The sequence below is a fragment of the Plecotus auritus genome, assembly GCF_963455305.1.
Source record: "Plecotus auritus genome assembly, chromosome: 9".
Taxonomy (NCBI): Eukaryota; Metazoa; Chordata; class Mammalia; order Chiroptera; family Vespertilionidae; genus Plecotus; species Plecotus auritus.
The window spans coordinates 19,657,745-19,672,045 of record NC_137783.1 but is presented as its reverse complement, the minus strand read 5'-3'; the positions used below and the strand labels follow the sequence as shown (position 1 = coordinate 19,672,045).

The 14,301-nt window shown below is 38.1% G+C and overlaps 1 protein-coding gene across 4 annotated transcripts in view; it reads left to right on the top strand.

Annotated features, from left to right (window-relative positions):
• SLF2 (SMC5-SMC6 complex localization factor 2) overlaps positions 1-14,301 on the top strand; it is a 42,502-nt gene that overhangs the window by 11,602 nt on the left and 16,599 nt on the right. For 2 of the 4 annotated variants that reach the window (XM_080642327.1, XM_080642328.1), the window contains exons 6-12: positions 672-742; positions 4,035-4,157; positions 4,547-4,714; positions 6,496-6,598; positions 11,068-11,143; positions 11,916-12,057; positions 14,179-14,281. In XM_080642327.1, coding sequence (XP_080498453.1) covers positions 672-742; positions 4,035-4,157; positions 4,547-4,714; positions 6,496-6,598; positions 11,068-11,143; positions 11,916-12,057; positions 14,179-14,281 — 786 coding nt within the window. Of the gene's footprint in view, positions 1-94; positions 202-671; positions 743-4,034; positions 4,158-4,546; positions 4,715-6,495; positions 6,599-11,067; positions 11,144-11,349; positions 11,386-11,915; positions 12,058-14,178; positions 14,282-14,301 lie in introns of those variants that run through there. The other 2 variants (XM_080642329.1, XM_080642330.1) reach the window with 2 other exon arrangements.

The window sequence follows — 14,301 nt, the reverse complement described above, 5'->3', positions numbered from 1 at the left end:
TCTAACGAATATGCAAAAAAAATTTAAAGGAAGAAGAAAAAGTATTTTCCTATAGACTTTATGTAGAAGTTACTATAGACTAAGTTCTACTGGAGTTTCTATAGAAGTTCCATGTAAATAGAAGTTCTATTATTTTCTTCCTGCACCCCAATGGATCACCTTGCACACCCCCTGCTTTGGAGACCACTGCTGTAAATGAAGGTAGAGTGTAGAATGTTGTTAATTGTGGTGTGCAATTTTATTTATAAAGTGCTTCATTCTATCTTGGGAATAAGCTGAATTAAATTCTAATATGTCTGTAAAATTTGGTGGGGAAGGTGTTAATGCTCATGGTAACACCTAAAAATTAACAGTTTGATTCCACTAAAATAGGATTTAAAAATAAAGATAGGGTAGCCATGGAGCCTTTGGGTGTTTGCAGTCAGTTCCTAAGGCTAGCAGAGTTTTTTATAAGTAGTGCCTTTCCTAGTAGATGGAAAAATCAAATTGCCTGTAGTACAAAATACTAGATTTAAAGCATGATGATGAAAATTCTCTTTTAAGAAAGGTATTTTCCTGGCCCAGGTTATTGAAAGAGAGAATATTCTTTAGTACTCTGAATAACTTAAAACATCCCAATTCTTCTACTAAGATATGTTATAAAGTATTCCTAAAATTTCTTCTTGTTTTAGGAACATGTTCATAGTGGAACTTATACAAATACTCTAGAGCGTCTAGTGAAGGAAATGGAAGACACACAAAGGTTAGTTAGCATCATGACTACCTTGCTAAATTTAACATGCTGTTTCAGAAATAAGGTATTCTTGTTTATAGTGTGGATCAGAGGCTCCAGCTTTTTATGGTATACTCCATTAACATCAATTTCTTTCTGCTTACCACAACTGGTACCTAACAGATAGCTGAAATTCTTGATCAAAAGCATTAGTAGAGCCCAGCCGGTGTGGCTCAATTGGTTGAGTGTCAGCCCATGCACCAGGAGATTGCCCGTTCTATTCCCCATCAAGGCACTTGCCCAGGTTTTGCATTCGATCCCCAGGAGGGGCATGCAGGAGGCAGCCGATTGATGTTTCTATCTCTCCCTCCTTCCTCTCTCTGAAATCAATAAAAACTTTTTTTTTATAGCATTAGAATTTTTGTGTTTTTTTATTATGATAAAATATATAACATAAAATTTCCTATTTCAATCACTTTAAAATGTACAGTTCATCAAGTACATTTATATTGTCGTGCAACCATCACCACCATCTAGCCCTAGAACTTTTTTTTTTCATATCCCTAATTGAAATTCCATATCCATTAACCAATAACTCCCATCCCCTGGTATAACTATTGTTCTACTTTCTGTCTCTATGAAATTGACTATATACCTCATATAAGTAGGATTATAAGCATTTGTCCTTTCATGACTGGCTTATTTCCGTTAGCATATCTTCAGGGTTTATCCATGTAGCATGTGTCAAAATGTCCTTCCTTTGTAAGGCTGAATCTATTGTATATAGATACCATATTTTGTTCATTCATCAATGGGCACTGAGATCACTTCTATTTTTTGACTTATAAATATTACTGCCATGAACATGGATATACAAATGTCTCTTCAAGTATCCACTTTCAATTTGGGGTATATACCCAGAAGTGCAATTGCTGGATCATATGGTAATTCTATGCATAATTTTTTGAGAAACTGCCATACTGTTTTACATAGTGGCTATACCATTTTACATTTCCACCAGCAATGCACAAAGGTTCCAGTTTCTGTATATCCTTACCAAGCCTTGGTATTTTCTGTTTTTGGTTTTCTTTTTATAATAGCCAACCTAAGGAGTATGAAGTGGTTATCTCATTGTGGTTTTTATTTGCATTTTGCTAATGAGGTTGAGCATCTTTTCATGTCCTTATTGGCATTTTTGTAGCTTCTTTGGAGAAATGTCTATTAAGATCCTTTACTCATTTTTTTAATCGGATTGTTTTTGTTGTTAGCATAGGTAAAATTTCTTTAAATGTTTATGCCTGCCTGGTCCAAGTGTTGACACCAGCATAATCAGACCTGTTATTTATACACGAAGCTACTCTTGTAAGGAAGAAGTTTAGTTATGACTGACACCTCCAACATGCACACACAAAGAAATAAAAAAGTTTGAGGGCAATAATAACCCCAGTGATATTTATGTGACTAATTGCAAACTACTTTTGCTAATGAGAGAGGGTAAATATATTCCTGATTAGTTCAAAGTATATCCTTGAAATGAGCTCAGAGAACTTCACTAAAAGCTCAACTGGCTTGAAGTTGTTATATATGTGTCTCAAACCTGATAACTAAGTATCTAGATCAGTGGTTCTCAACCTTTCTAATGCCGCGACCCTTTAATACAGTTCCTCATGTTGTGGTGACCCCCAACCATAAAATTATTTTCGTTGCTACTTCATAACTGTAATTTTGCTACTGTTAATGAATTGTAATGTAAATATCTGTGTTTTCTGATGGTCTTAGGCGACCCACAGGTTGAGAACCGCTGCTGTAGAGCCTAAGACCATCGGAAAACACAGATATTTACATTACGATTCATAACAGTAGCAAAATTACAGTTATGAAGTAGCAACGAAAATAATTTTATGGTTGGGGGTCACCACATAATGAGGAACTGTATTAAAGGGTTGCGGCATTAGAAAGGTTGAGAACCACTGATCTAGATATAGGAATTGTAGTTACTTACTAGGTCAGAAGTGTTCCCCTTTCTGAGTATAATTAGAGGAATTGTTTTTATATAATTATTTAAATGTTTCATGAATTCATGTTATTTGTGATGTCAAATCTGATGTTGCTTATTTAAATTGAACATTGCTCATACCAAAGGTAGAGATGCTAGTTTGATCTGATGATTGTTTCCTGCGGTAATAGAGTAGTACATTAACTGGTCATTTACTGTTATATTACACTCATCTACTATGGGCTGGAGCTGGGAACAAGGACCTCGTTAAAATAGTCTTGGTGAGTAATATAAGCAAGGAAGGACTTTAGTGCTAGACTCTAACTTTGAATTCCAGCTCCTCACATTGTCAGCTTGATTAAGTTAGTTTTTATAATGTCTGTTTCCTCATGTATAAAATGGGTAATCATGAACTACCACATGGGGTTGTTGTGAGGGTTAAAAAAAGTCAATACATAAAGTTAGTATAGTGCCTGTCACATAGCAAGTGCTTAGTAAGAATTAGGTGATATGATGATGATGATGATGATAATGATGATGCCAATAATAATGACTACTGCTGTCAGAAAGCCTAGTTAACAATATCAAGGTTGTTGGTCTACTGGAAGTCAAATGAGCATTAGAGATTAAACATTGAATTATTCTTTGCCATTTTTCCTTCCCTTTCTCGAAATGATTTGTTCATCATTCTTGAAGTCCTAGCTATAAAGTAACATTCAAGTCTTTTATGTGATGGAATACTATTCTAGTACCATACTGTAGCTGGATAAAAGCCTAAGACCTAAAATTGATTTTTGTGTGTGTGTGTAATAAAAATAATATATACTATATTAAACATCATGAATTATTTGGGAGACATGATTTAATCCATAGTGTAAACAAAGTTTTTCTTATAACTATATATATCTATTTCTATATATAAAAGCCTAAGCGACTGGCTGGTAGCTATGACATGCAATGACCACTAGGGGGCAGACGCTCCATCCGGTAGCTATGATGCACACTGACCACCAGGGGGCAGACGCTCAACGCAGGAGCTGCCGAGCTGGGGTGACTTAGCAGCTGTGGTTCTCAGGTGACACACCCAGAACCAGAATGAAGGGAGCCCGATCCTGGGGTGTGACACCCGAGAACCACCCTCTCGCAATCCAGGACCCCTCGGGATGTCGGAGAGCCGGTTTCGCCCGATCCCCGCAGGCTAGGCCAAGGGACCCCACCGGTGCACGAATCCATGCACCAGGCCTCTAGTACTTAATAAGAGTTTTACTAAAGTATGTTTTTATTTTTAGGGCAAACCATTTATTATAACATTCTTTCAATTCTCAGGCTAGATGAACTACAGAAGCAACTACAGGAAGACATTAGGCAGGGCCGAGGCATTAAATCCCCAATCAGAATTGGAGATCAAGACAGTACAGATGATGAGGATGGCCTCTTAGAAGAGCACAGGTATACCGTTTTTTCATAATATATACCCTGTTAAGTTTATACATTTTCAAGTTTTGTCTTTATAAAATAAATGGGCAATTGATGGTTATTTACTTGGTGGATAATCTCTGATGGGTTTCTAATCCATCTGTGATGGATTTGAAAGGCAAATGTTAAGGCCAAGTTACATCATTTGTCTTTTCTCCTGTTTATTGTTTCTTTTCACACACATTTAGTGGCTTTGGACTAATAACTAGCAAAAAGTGAGGAGCAAAACACGTGTTTTCATGCCAGTCTTCTAATCTAGGATTACATTGGTCCCAAGAAAAGTTTGCTTTACACTCAACTTTTAAATATAAATTTAAATGCAATATAACTGTTTGTTAATCAGTAACTTTTTTTAATTTCAGGGAATTTCTAAAGAAATTTTCAATTACAATTGATGCTATTCCTGATCATCATCCAGGTGAAGAAATATTTAATTTACTCAATTCCGGAAAAATTTTCAATCAGTATACCTTGGATTTAAGAGACTCTGGTTTTATTGGACAAAGTGCTGCAGAAAAGCTTATTCTTAAGTAAGTAGAAAAACAGAAATTTTACTTTTTCCCATATAAAAATTACTCTAAGATTCTAACTAATGTAATCTTCTAAAAGGTTAATTTCTGTTATGACCTATCCAGTTTCTTAATTCTCTTCCTTATTACTATTGCCCTTTATGTTTTATTATTTAATTACTAGAGGCCAGGTGCACGAAAATTCTTGCACTGGGTGGGGGTGGGGAAGGAGTCCCTCAGCCTGCGCGCTCTCGCAGTCCAGGAGCCCTCAGGGGATGTCCAACTGACGGCTTAGGTCCACTCCCCATGGCCTCCCTCTGCAGGAGGTGACTGGCGGACCGATCAGGACTGCGTGGGCGACGAGTGGCCAGCCCCGCCCCCCATTGTGCCACCACTGCCAGTAGCCTCCCTCTGTGGGAGGCAACCCCGACCCCGGCGGGCTGCCACCACCCGTGGCCTCCGTCAGGTGGGCGATCAGGTGATGGCGCCAGCCCCCATCGCCCCCCCTACCCCCCGCTGGTTGCCACCCCCTCCCTCTGCCTGCTGGCACGTGCCTTGGCTGGCCTGGCGCCACCTGCTTGCCAGCCCTGTGACACCCCCCCCCCCCCCAACTCACCAGTCATTCCACTGTTTGGTCAATTTGCATATTATGCTTTTATTATATAGGAGGATAGGACACAGTATAATATAGTCGTTTGGCACATCACATGCCTTTATTAGTTAATATAAGATCCTATATAATAAAGAGCTAATATGCTAATTAGACCAGACAGCAGAATGACCAGTGGAAGGGGAGTGAGGCCATGAGGGCTGAGAGGCAGCCAAGGCGTCTGGGGCTGCGAAGGCCTACCCTTACATGAATTTCGTGCATCAGGCCTATAGTCAGTATATAATAACAGTGACTATTAAAATAACAGGGGCTTCATGGACACAGACAAGGGCTCAGTGAGGGCCTGGGGCTGGAGGCAGGGGAGGGGCTGGAGGGGGTCAATGGGGGGAAAAAAGAGGACATAAGTAATATTTTCAACAATAAAGAATTATTTTTAAAACATTAACAGGGGCTTAAATAAGAAAAAAATTTTTTTTTATGTGAAAGAATTCAGAGGTAAGTCCAGAGCTGGTGTTTCACCATATAATCTTTCTTCTTCACCATCCTTTGCAATTGGTTGCTTTAGGTGTTCCTGGAGCTCCAGCCTTTGCATTCAATTTTTCAGAAATCCCACACAACATTTCTACTTATGGTTAGTTGGGTAGAGCTTAGTCAACGTGGCCATACCTACTTATAGGGAAGGCTGGGAATGATTTTTATTTCAGGCAGCCAGTGTGCCCAGCTAAAAATCAGGGTTTGGATACCAAGAGGAAAGGCAAGGATAGATAATGGGATAGGCAATTAGCAGTCTCTATCACCATGCTTTTCTCTCGAATTACCACAAAGCTAATTTCTCTCAGTGCATGATATCTCAGATCCAGAGAGATCACATTAATTCTGGTGCTGAGTTTTATGGAAGTACAAACCCGAGCTGGCAAAAGCAGATGATGTCCTGAGACTTGATAGGCTCTTCCTGTTGATAAACACTGTCAACTAATGTAGATTTATCCAATAAATAAATCTAGAGCCAAGCCAACAGATTGGATCAGTTTTAGGCCATCAATTGAATATCTTTTATAAGTAATCCATCCATTGGAGTGGAATCCACCCAAGAATGGACTTAAGGATGGTTTGCTTGCTCATTTCCCTGATTATGTCAGATATGGTGATAGAAGTTTCTTGTCAATAGTCATATTGAGTTTATTTTTTTCAGATCAGGAAAAACCGATCAGATTTTTTTGACGACACAAGGCTTTCTTACCTCTGCTTATCACTATGTCCAGTGTCCTGTACCTGTGTTAAAGTGGCTGTTTCGGGTAAGAGAAATGTTTGAGGGGTATTCCTTCCAACTATATTTCCCAGTCAAAAGCAAACTTTTAAAATATAATCTTATTTGAACACTAGGGGCCCAGTGCACAAATTCGTGCACCTTGAAAGGAACTATGGGCCGAGAGGCTGCGGTGGGCACAGGGGCGGTCTCGGCCCATCCTCTGTGACCCCTCCCGGTCCCTCCCACCACAGTCTCGGTCCCCTGTCTGCTGGCAGCCCCACTCCCGCCGCCGCAGCTCCCACGCACTGACGGTGACGGCCCCGCTCGCACCTGCTGACGGCGGCATGGAGTGATTGGGGCCAGTGCCAGCAGCGGGTGCGAGCGGGGCCAGTGCCATCAGTGGGTGCAAGTGTTGGCTGCTGCCCCAATCGCCCCTCAGGAGTAATCAGGGCCGGTAGCTGCCATTTGCACCTGCTGGTGGCACCAAGTGATTGGGACCGGCACCGAGCACTGGCAGCGGGTGCAAGCGCTGGGCAGGACCGCGGCATGTGGGAGCAAAGAATTTTCAGTAACCACCAGAGGCTCACCCTGATGACAGTGACTGACGCCCCGCCTTGGTCTGGTGCTCCTGCTCACCTGCTCTACCATCCTGCCACGGGCAACGCCTGCCATGTTCCGTACACGCCCCCTAGTGGTCAGCACACATCATAGCGACCGGTTGTTTGGTGGTTCTGGTTGTTCCGCCGTTCTGTCTATTTGCATATTAGCCTTTTATTATATAGGATTACTAGAGAAAAAAACTAATATAGCATATCATATCCATAATTTCAGTGGATTAGAATGAGGCAAAAGAATCAATATAGCTCTAACTAGTTTGGCTCAGTGGATAGAGCATCAGCCTGCAGACTGAAGGTTTTCAGGTTCTATTCTGGTCAAGGGCATGTACCTTGGTTGTGGGCACATCCCCAGTAGGGGGTGTTTGGGAGGCAGCTGATTGATGTTTCTCTCTTATCGATGTTTCTAACTCTCTATCCTTCTCCCTTCCTCTCTGTAAAAATAAATAAAATATATATTTAAAAAAAAGAATCAATATAAAAAGATAATAAAGAAAATACTAATGCAGGTAGTGTGTAGGATAGTCAGTAATGTTGTACCTGGGACATACATTGCTAAATCACTGTTATACTTAGTTTCAGAAAGATCTTCTAATGCTTACATACCTGGGGGTACCCTTTTGCCCCCATTTTTATGGAGGTGCCTGCATACATTTTTAGGATTTGACTTGACTAATCTTTCCCCATTCATTTCTTTTTAATGTAAATCAAATGGAATGTTTCTCCGCATTCATATCTAACTCTTAAATCCACCTCAAATAATTATCTTAATTTTTGTATCATCTATATGGTAACTTTATAAATATTTAGTGGTATCAGAGAACTCTATGATATGTGAAGTGAGAAGTGGGACAGACATGGAGTTTCTAGTCTGGGCTTTAAGATAGTATTTCAAAGAATCTTATATTTGGCAAGAACTAGGTATTCCAGTACAGGCTTTTATTCATTTTTTCATAAAGCTGGCAATTTTGAGTGCCAGCTCTTCCAGATAGTGAAGAGAGAACAACAATGAAAAAGATGTTTCTGATCTCATGAAACCCACATTCTAGTATAGAGGAGACAGACAATAAATGTGTGTGTGCACATTTGTAGGTATATCAAATGATAAGTGCTATGAAGAAAAAGTAGGCTAAAGAAAGTTTGATTTTTATATACTGAGTGGCCAGATTATTATGATCTCTGAACGCATAATAATCTAGCCACTCAGTGTATATCCTATATAATAAAAGTCTAATATGCAAATTGTCCCCTCGACCAGGAGTTCGACCAGCAGGCAGGCCAGCCAACCGCCCATGTCCCCTCCCCCTGGCCAGGCTGGCCGGACCCAACCCATGCACGAATTCATGCAACAGGCCTCTAAAATACACACACACACACACTCACTGAGTGGCCAGATTATTATGTGTTCTGAGATCATAATAATCTGGCCACTCAGTATATATAAGGCCTTACTGATAAGGTGAGATCTGAGTAAAGACTTGAAGAAGGTGGTGAAATGAGCCTTGTCACTATGTGAGAGAAGAGCATTCTAGACAAAGAGAATAACAGGTGGGGCAGACTATGGGGCAGAAGCATTTGCTTCCAGTAACTGACTACTTGGACCCCAGTAATTTTTTAACAGTCCTAATTAAATAAAAAGTTGTCTTCCTACAGTTTTTATCTAGTGGTACTAAGTATCTTTTCTACAGCTTCCCAGAATTTGCCTCATCTGTCTTTACAGTACTTCGTTTATTTTTATTTATTGATTTTTGGAGAGAGAGAGAAAGAAACATTGATTTGCTGTTCCACTTATTTATGCATTCATTGGTTGATTCTTGCATGTGCCCTGACTGGGGATCCAACTGGCAACCTTGGCGTATAGGGACGACACTCTAACCAACTGAGCTACCCAGCCGGGCCCTTAAGTTATTTTTAAATAACTATCAGACTGTCCTCTCTCCCCACACTAACCATTCTGCAGTCACTAAATTTCAAGTCTCTTTACTGATCGTCTTTCTGATAGACCTTTAGCTTGTCAGTGTCACTCATAAAGTATATTTTTCCCTCCCCATATATAAATGGACCTATGCTTCAGATAAGGTCCTTCTTACCAGCAGTTTCTAGGAAGCTTTTTACTTATCTATTCTACCCACATATTTCTGTTTATTACAATTCAGAATTTGATTTGCTCTCATGACAGGCCTCTATTCTCTAATTATGTAATACATATTTTCTTAAACTTATGAGTAAGACTTTGCATTTAGCTTATGTTAATTTTCATCTTGATGTGTGCCCATCATTATGGCCTTTTTAAAACCCTAATGATAGCATACAAGCATATCTTTGTGTAAGCAGTTTTTTATATTCTTCATATTTATTCTTTGAAAACTAAACTAATTATTTTTAAGCACTTTTTCTGTGTCTCATTTCTCCTTTCCAATTCCAAATTCAGTTTTCATGATGGAGAGACCAATTTACCAGTTTTTTAAAATGTCAGAATTCATTTTACATGTCTTTTTTTAAATTATTATCTTTATTTAAGAGAGCAGGAGAGAGAGATAGAAACATCAATTATTAGAATCATCCATCGGCTGCCTCCCACAAGCTCCCAGGGGGATCGAGCCCACAACCCAGGCATGTGCCCCAACCGGGAATCGAATTGTGACCTCAAGGTTCATAGGTCGACACCCAACCACTGAGCCACGCTTGCCAGGCTCAGAATTCATTTTAATGCTATAGTCCTAATTAATGTTTTGTAAATTTAATTGTGAAAATGTTTTACATCTTTGGGTTCTAAATGTAGTAGACTAGAAAGACAGTTTACTATTTTTTTTTTTTACTGTTTTCAGAGGGAATTTACATGGGTTTTTGTTTTGTTTTTTAAATATGTTTTTATTAATTTTAGAGACAGAGAGAAAGAGGAAGTTTTAAACTTACGCCTTTATTCCAAAGAATTACCTTGTGAAATTTTATTAATTACATGCCTCTGCATATAAATTCCTGTGTAAAAAGGCCGACTAGGTCCAAGTGCAAGGACAGCCGTGACTGTGTGGCTCAGTTAGTTGGAGCATGGTCCTGTATAGGTTTGATACCTTGTCAGGGCACATACTTAGGTTTTGGGTTCAATTCCTGGTCAAGGCGCATATAGGAGGCAACCAGTCGATGTTTCTCACATCAGTGTTTCTCTCTGTCCCTCTAAAATATCAATATAAACATCCTCTGGTGAGGATTGAAAAAAAAAAAGTATAAAGACAACAGCTTTGCATAAATTACTAAATTATTTTTTAAATTTTCCCAAAGTACGCTCACACTGGGCATACTACCTCTTTCCTGGTACACTTCTGAACACTGTTATCAATATTTTCAGTCTTCACTGATCTTGAAGTCAACTAATGACACCTTATTGTTTTTCTTTGTATTTCTTTGATTACTGGTGATACTGAACATCTTTTTAAAAATTCGTTGGTACGTTAATTTGCATATTTGTATCTTTTCAAGTATTTTTACTAGTTCTTTGTTTGATTATTTTGCCTGTGAATTGATCAAGCTGTCAGCCTTTTCCTTTATGGTTTTTTAGTTTTGTGGCACGATATGAACTCGAAAATTATTATTTTATAGTTTCAAATGTTGTATTTGTCTTATTATAAATGAAGGTTTTAAAAATAACATGTGAGAATGGAAAAGGCCCTGACTTCAGAATGAGACCTGGATTTAAATTCCAGCTGCTTATGTATTACGTTGGGTAGAGTATTTAATCTCTCTGAGCCTATTTGCTCCTATGTGTGATGTATGACCACTTCATAAGGTTTTTATAAGTATTAAATGAAATGCACATAAAACACCTGTTGTATATGTGGCTGGCAAATAGTAAATGCTTATGTTTTCTTTCTTCTCCTTAATACGCCGTCATTCATCTACTTAGATGATGTCAGTTCATACAGACTGTATTGTGTCCGTGCAGATTTTAAGTACATTGATGGAAATAACAATTAGAAATGGTGAGTATATAATGGTAATTAGCAGTATGAATTATTGGTTGATATGTACATGTTCTTTTTCGTATTACTGAAAATTACTAGTAGGATATTTGGGAATATAGAATAAAAATTATTTTTGTAATCTAAAGTCTTTAATAATGAAACGCCATCAAAAATGAGTATCTGCATTTTTCTAGTTGTATAAGATGTTGCAAGTGGCAGCCCTTACCTAATATTTACCAAGTCATGGCTTACTGTGCTAGGTAAGTAGAAATAGTTGCAAGCTTATTTATTTAGTCAATTAACTTTAATTGGCTCTTGGTGAGCAACAGTATTATACTGATTGTGCACTGAGGCAGTGTCTACTGCAAAAGTGTGGCAATTGCTTTTTCAAAACCTTTGAGATCTCTTATAATGAAACAAGCATTGTGATCTAGCTGTCTTACTTGTTTTGAGGATTGTGACACATAGGCACTGGTGATGGTAAAATCACCCTGTGCAAATAGTAGTTGGTATTTTACCATTGTTATTTCTGTCTTTTCAAAATGTGTTGCTTCCTCCTGAGTTACACCCTTTTATCCATTCTCTCAGATACTTTGTTCATAAATGTCATTTCTTTCATATTTATTTAAAATTTTGTAATTTTTATATGATCATTCTATACAACTATATTGTTAACATATTACCAGTTGTCATATAAAATCACTATAATCATGTTTCACATGCAGACTATCACCTTGCAACTGTGAGTTTGTGAACTCAGGATTTGAGATAAAATATTTTCTTGTACTAGATACCTTCAGTGATTCACCAGTTTGGCCTTGGATCCCATCATTGTCTGATATAGCAGCTGTGTTTTTCAATATGGGAATTGATTTTAGATTTTTGTTTCCTCTGGAGAATCTTCAGCCAGACTTTAATGAAGACAATCTAGTGTAAGTTTTCTCTTCATAATTAATGCCAAAAACATTCTTTTAAACAATTTTTATATAAGAATAGTTAATAGTTATTCTTTTAATAACTTTAATATCCGTTCTTGACTTTTTAAAAAAATCTCTCAAAGTTTAAATGGATCTTGAATTAGATACATTAACCTCTATCTTCATCTAAAGCCATCATGTTTAACAAGGGAAAAATAGAAACTTTTTTTAAAATTCAAAAACACAGTAATAATATTTTACCTGTTTTCTGTTTTGCTCTCCCTTTGTTCTAGCCCAAATATCTGCTTGTTCTTTCTATACATTAGCCATTATTGCATTAGTTCTTCTTCAGGCTGACCCCTCAGTTCCATCCTTCGTGTTTCTCTGCCAAAATATTAACTGTCTTACTGAAACACTGTTTAAAAGAGCAAAAGACAGTCCATCTATTGGGGGCAGATTATGGTACATTAATAATAATCATCACAACTACTAAAACATATTGCTTAGTATGTGAAAAGCATGGTTCTAAGGCTTAATATGTAGTATTTCATTTAATAATCACTACAACTATTAGTATTTTCATTCCCATTTTACTGGTAAGTCAGGCATAGAAACATATTAAGTAACTTGCCTAAGGTGTATAGCTAGGAAGGGACACAGGACTACCAAGCAGATATTTAAAAAATAAAAAGTTCTTCACATGTGCAAGTATCTCCATGATATATATTAAGTGAAAAAAGAGATGTGCACAACAGATTAGTATATAGTATGCTAACATTTGTATTAAAGGTGGAGGGGGGAATACTCATATTTATATGTATATGCATAAAACACTTGTGAAAAAAAGGACTAAAAGTAGAAGTGATTGTGGGGAGGGGAAATGGGTGGCTGAAGATCTAGACTGGGAGTATAATTCTTCACAGCATACTGTATCTTGATACCTCTTGACTTTTTAATCAGATTAAACAAGGAAATATTACCTTTTTTTAAATCACCTAAGAGTATGTTTTTTATTGATTTGAGAGAGAGAGAAACATCAATCAATTGCCTCCCATACATGCCCTGCCAGGGATGGAACCCTCAACCGAGGCATATGCTCTGACCAGGAATCAAAGCCACAACCTTTTTTTTTTTTTTTTTAATATATTTTATTGATTTTTTTACAGAGAGGAAGGAAGGGTGATAGAGAGTCAGAAACATCGATGAGAGAGAAACATCAATCAGCTGCCTCTTGCACACCTCCCACTGGGGATGTGCCCGCAACCAAGTCACATGCCCTTGACCGGAATCGAACCCGGGACCCTTCAGTCCACAGGCCGATGCTCTATCCACTGAGCCAAACCGGTTTTGGCAAAGCCACAACCTTTTGATGTACAGAATCAACTGAGCTACCCAGCCAGATCTTATCTATCTTTTGAAGGCCAAGTTCATATGTCTCCTCTTCACTTACCTCAATGGGGTGGGGGAGGGCTTACAGTTGTTTCTTTATATTGCTGTGGCAGTTTCTTTAAGTCATAGGAGGCTTTTAAATATTAAGAGTTCTTTTTGTAGCCCTAACCGGTTTGGCTCAGTGGATAGAGCGTCGGCCTGTGGACTGGGGGGTCCCAGGTTTGATTCCGGTCAAGGGCATGTGCCTTGGTTGTGGGCACGTCCCCAGTGGGAGGTGTGCAGGAGGCAGCTGATCGATGTTTCTAACTCTCTATCCCTCTCCCTTCCTCTCTGTAAAAAAATCAATAAAATATATTTAAAAAAAAAAAAAAAAAGAGTTCTTTTTGTAGTCAGAGCCATCATCTACATAACTCTCTGACACCAAAAGTAATGAAGATAGTGCCTTATAATAAGTACTTGTTCAAGGAAAAACTAATGCATAGAGATAGAGATCAAATTAGTATTTACCTGGAGTGAAAGTGGATTGACTTGCATCTGGCATGAAGGGACTTTTAGGGGTAATGGAAATGTCCTGTTTCTTGATTCGGATGGTGGTTACACTAGTATATATATTTATCAAAACTTAAAACGGGCATATTCCTCTTATTGAATGTAAATTATGCCTCAATATAATATTCATTTTTGATGTTATATTTCTTATAATTATATTGTACCTAATTTCGTTTTTGCTTTATTCATTTTCGATAGTTCTGAAACACAAATGACATTGGGGGGGAAAGGAAGTGAAGATTCATCTTGTAAGCCGATTTTTTCAACTCTTCCTGAAACCAACATTTTAAATGTGGTTAAGGTAGGTAAAACACTTATGTA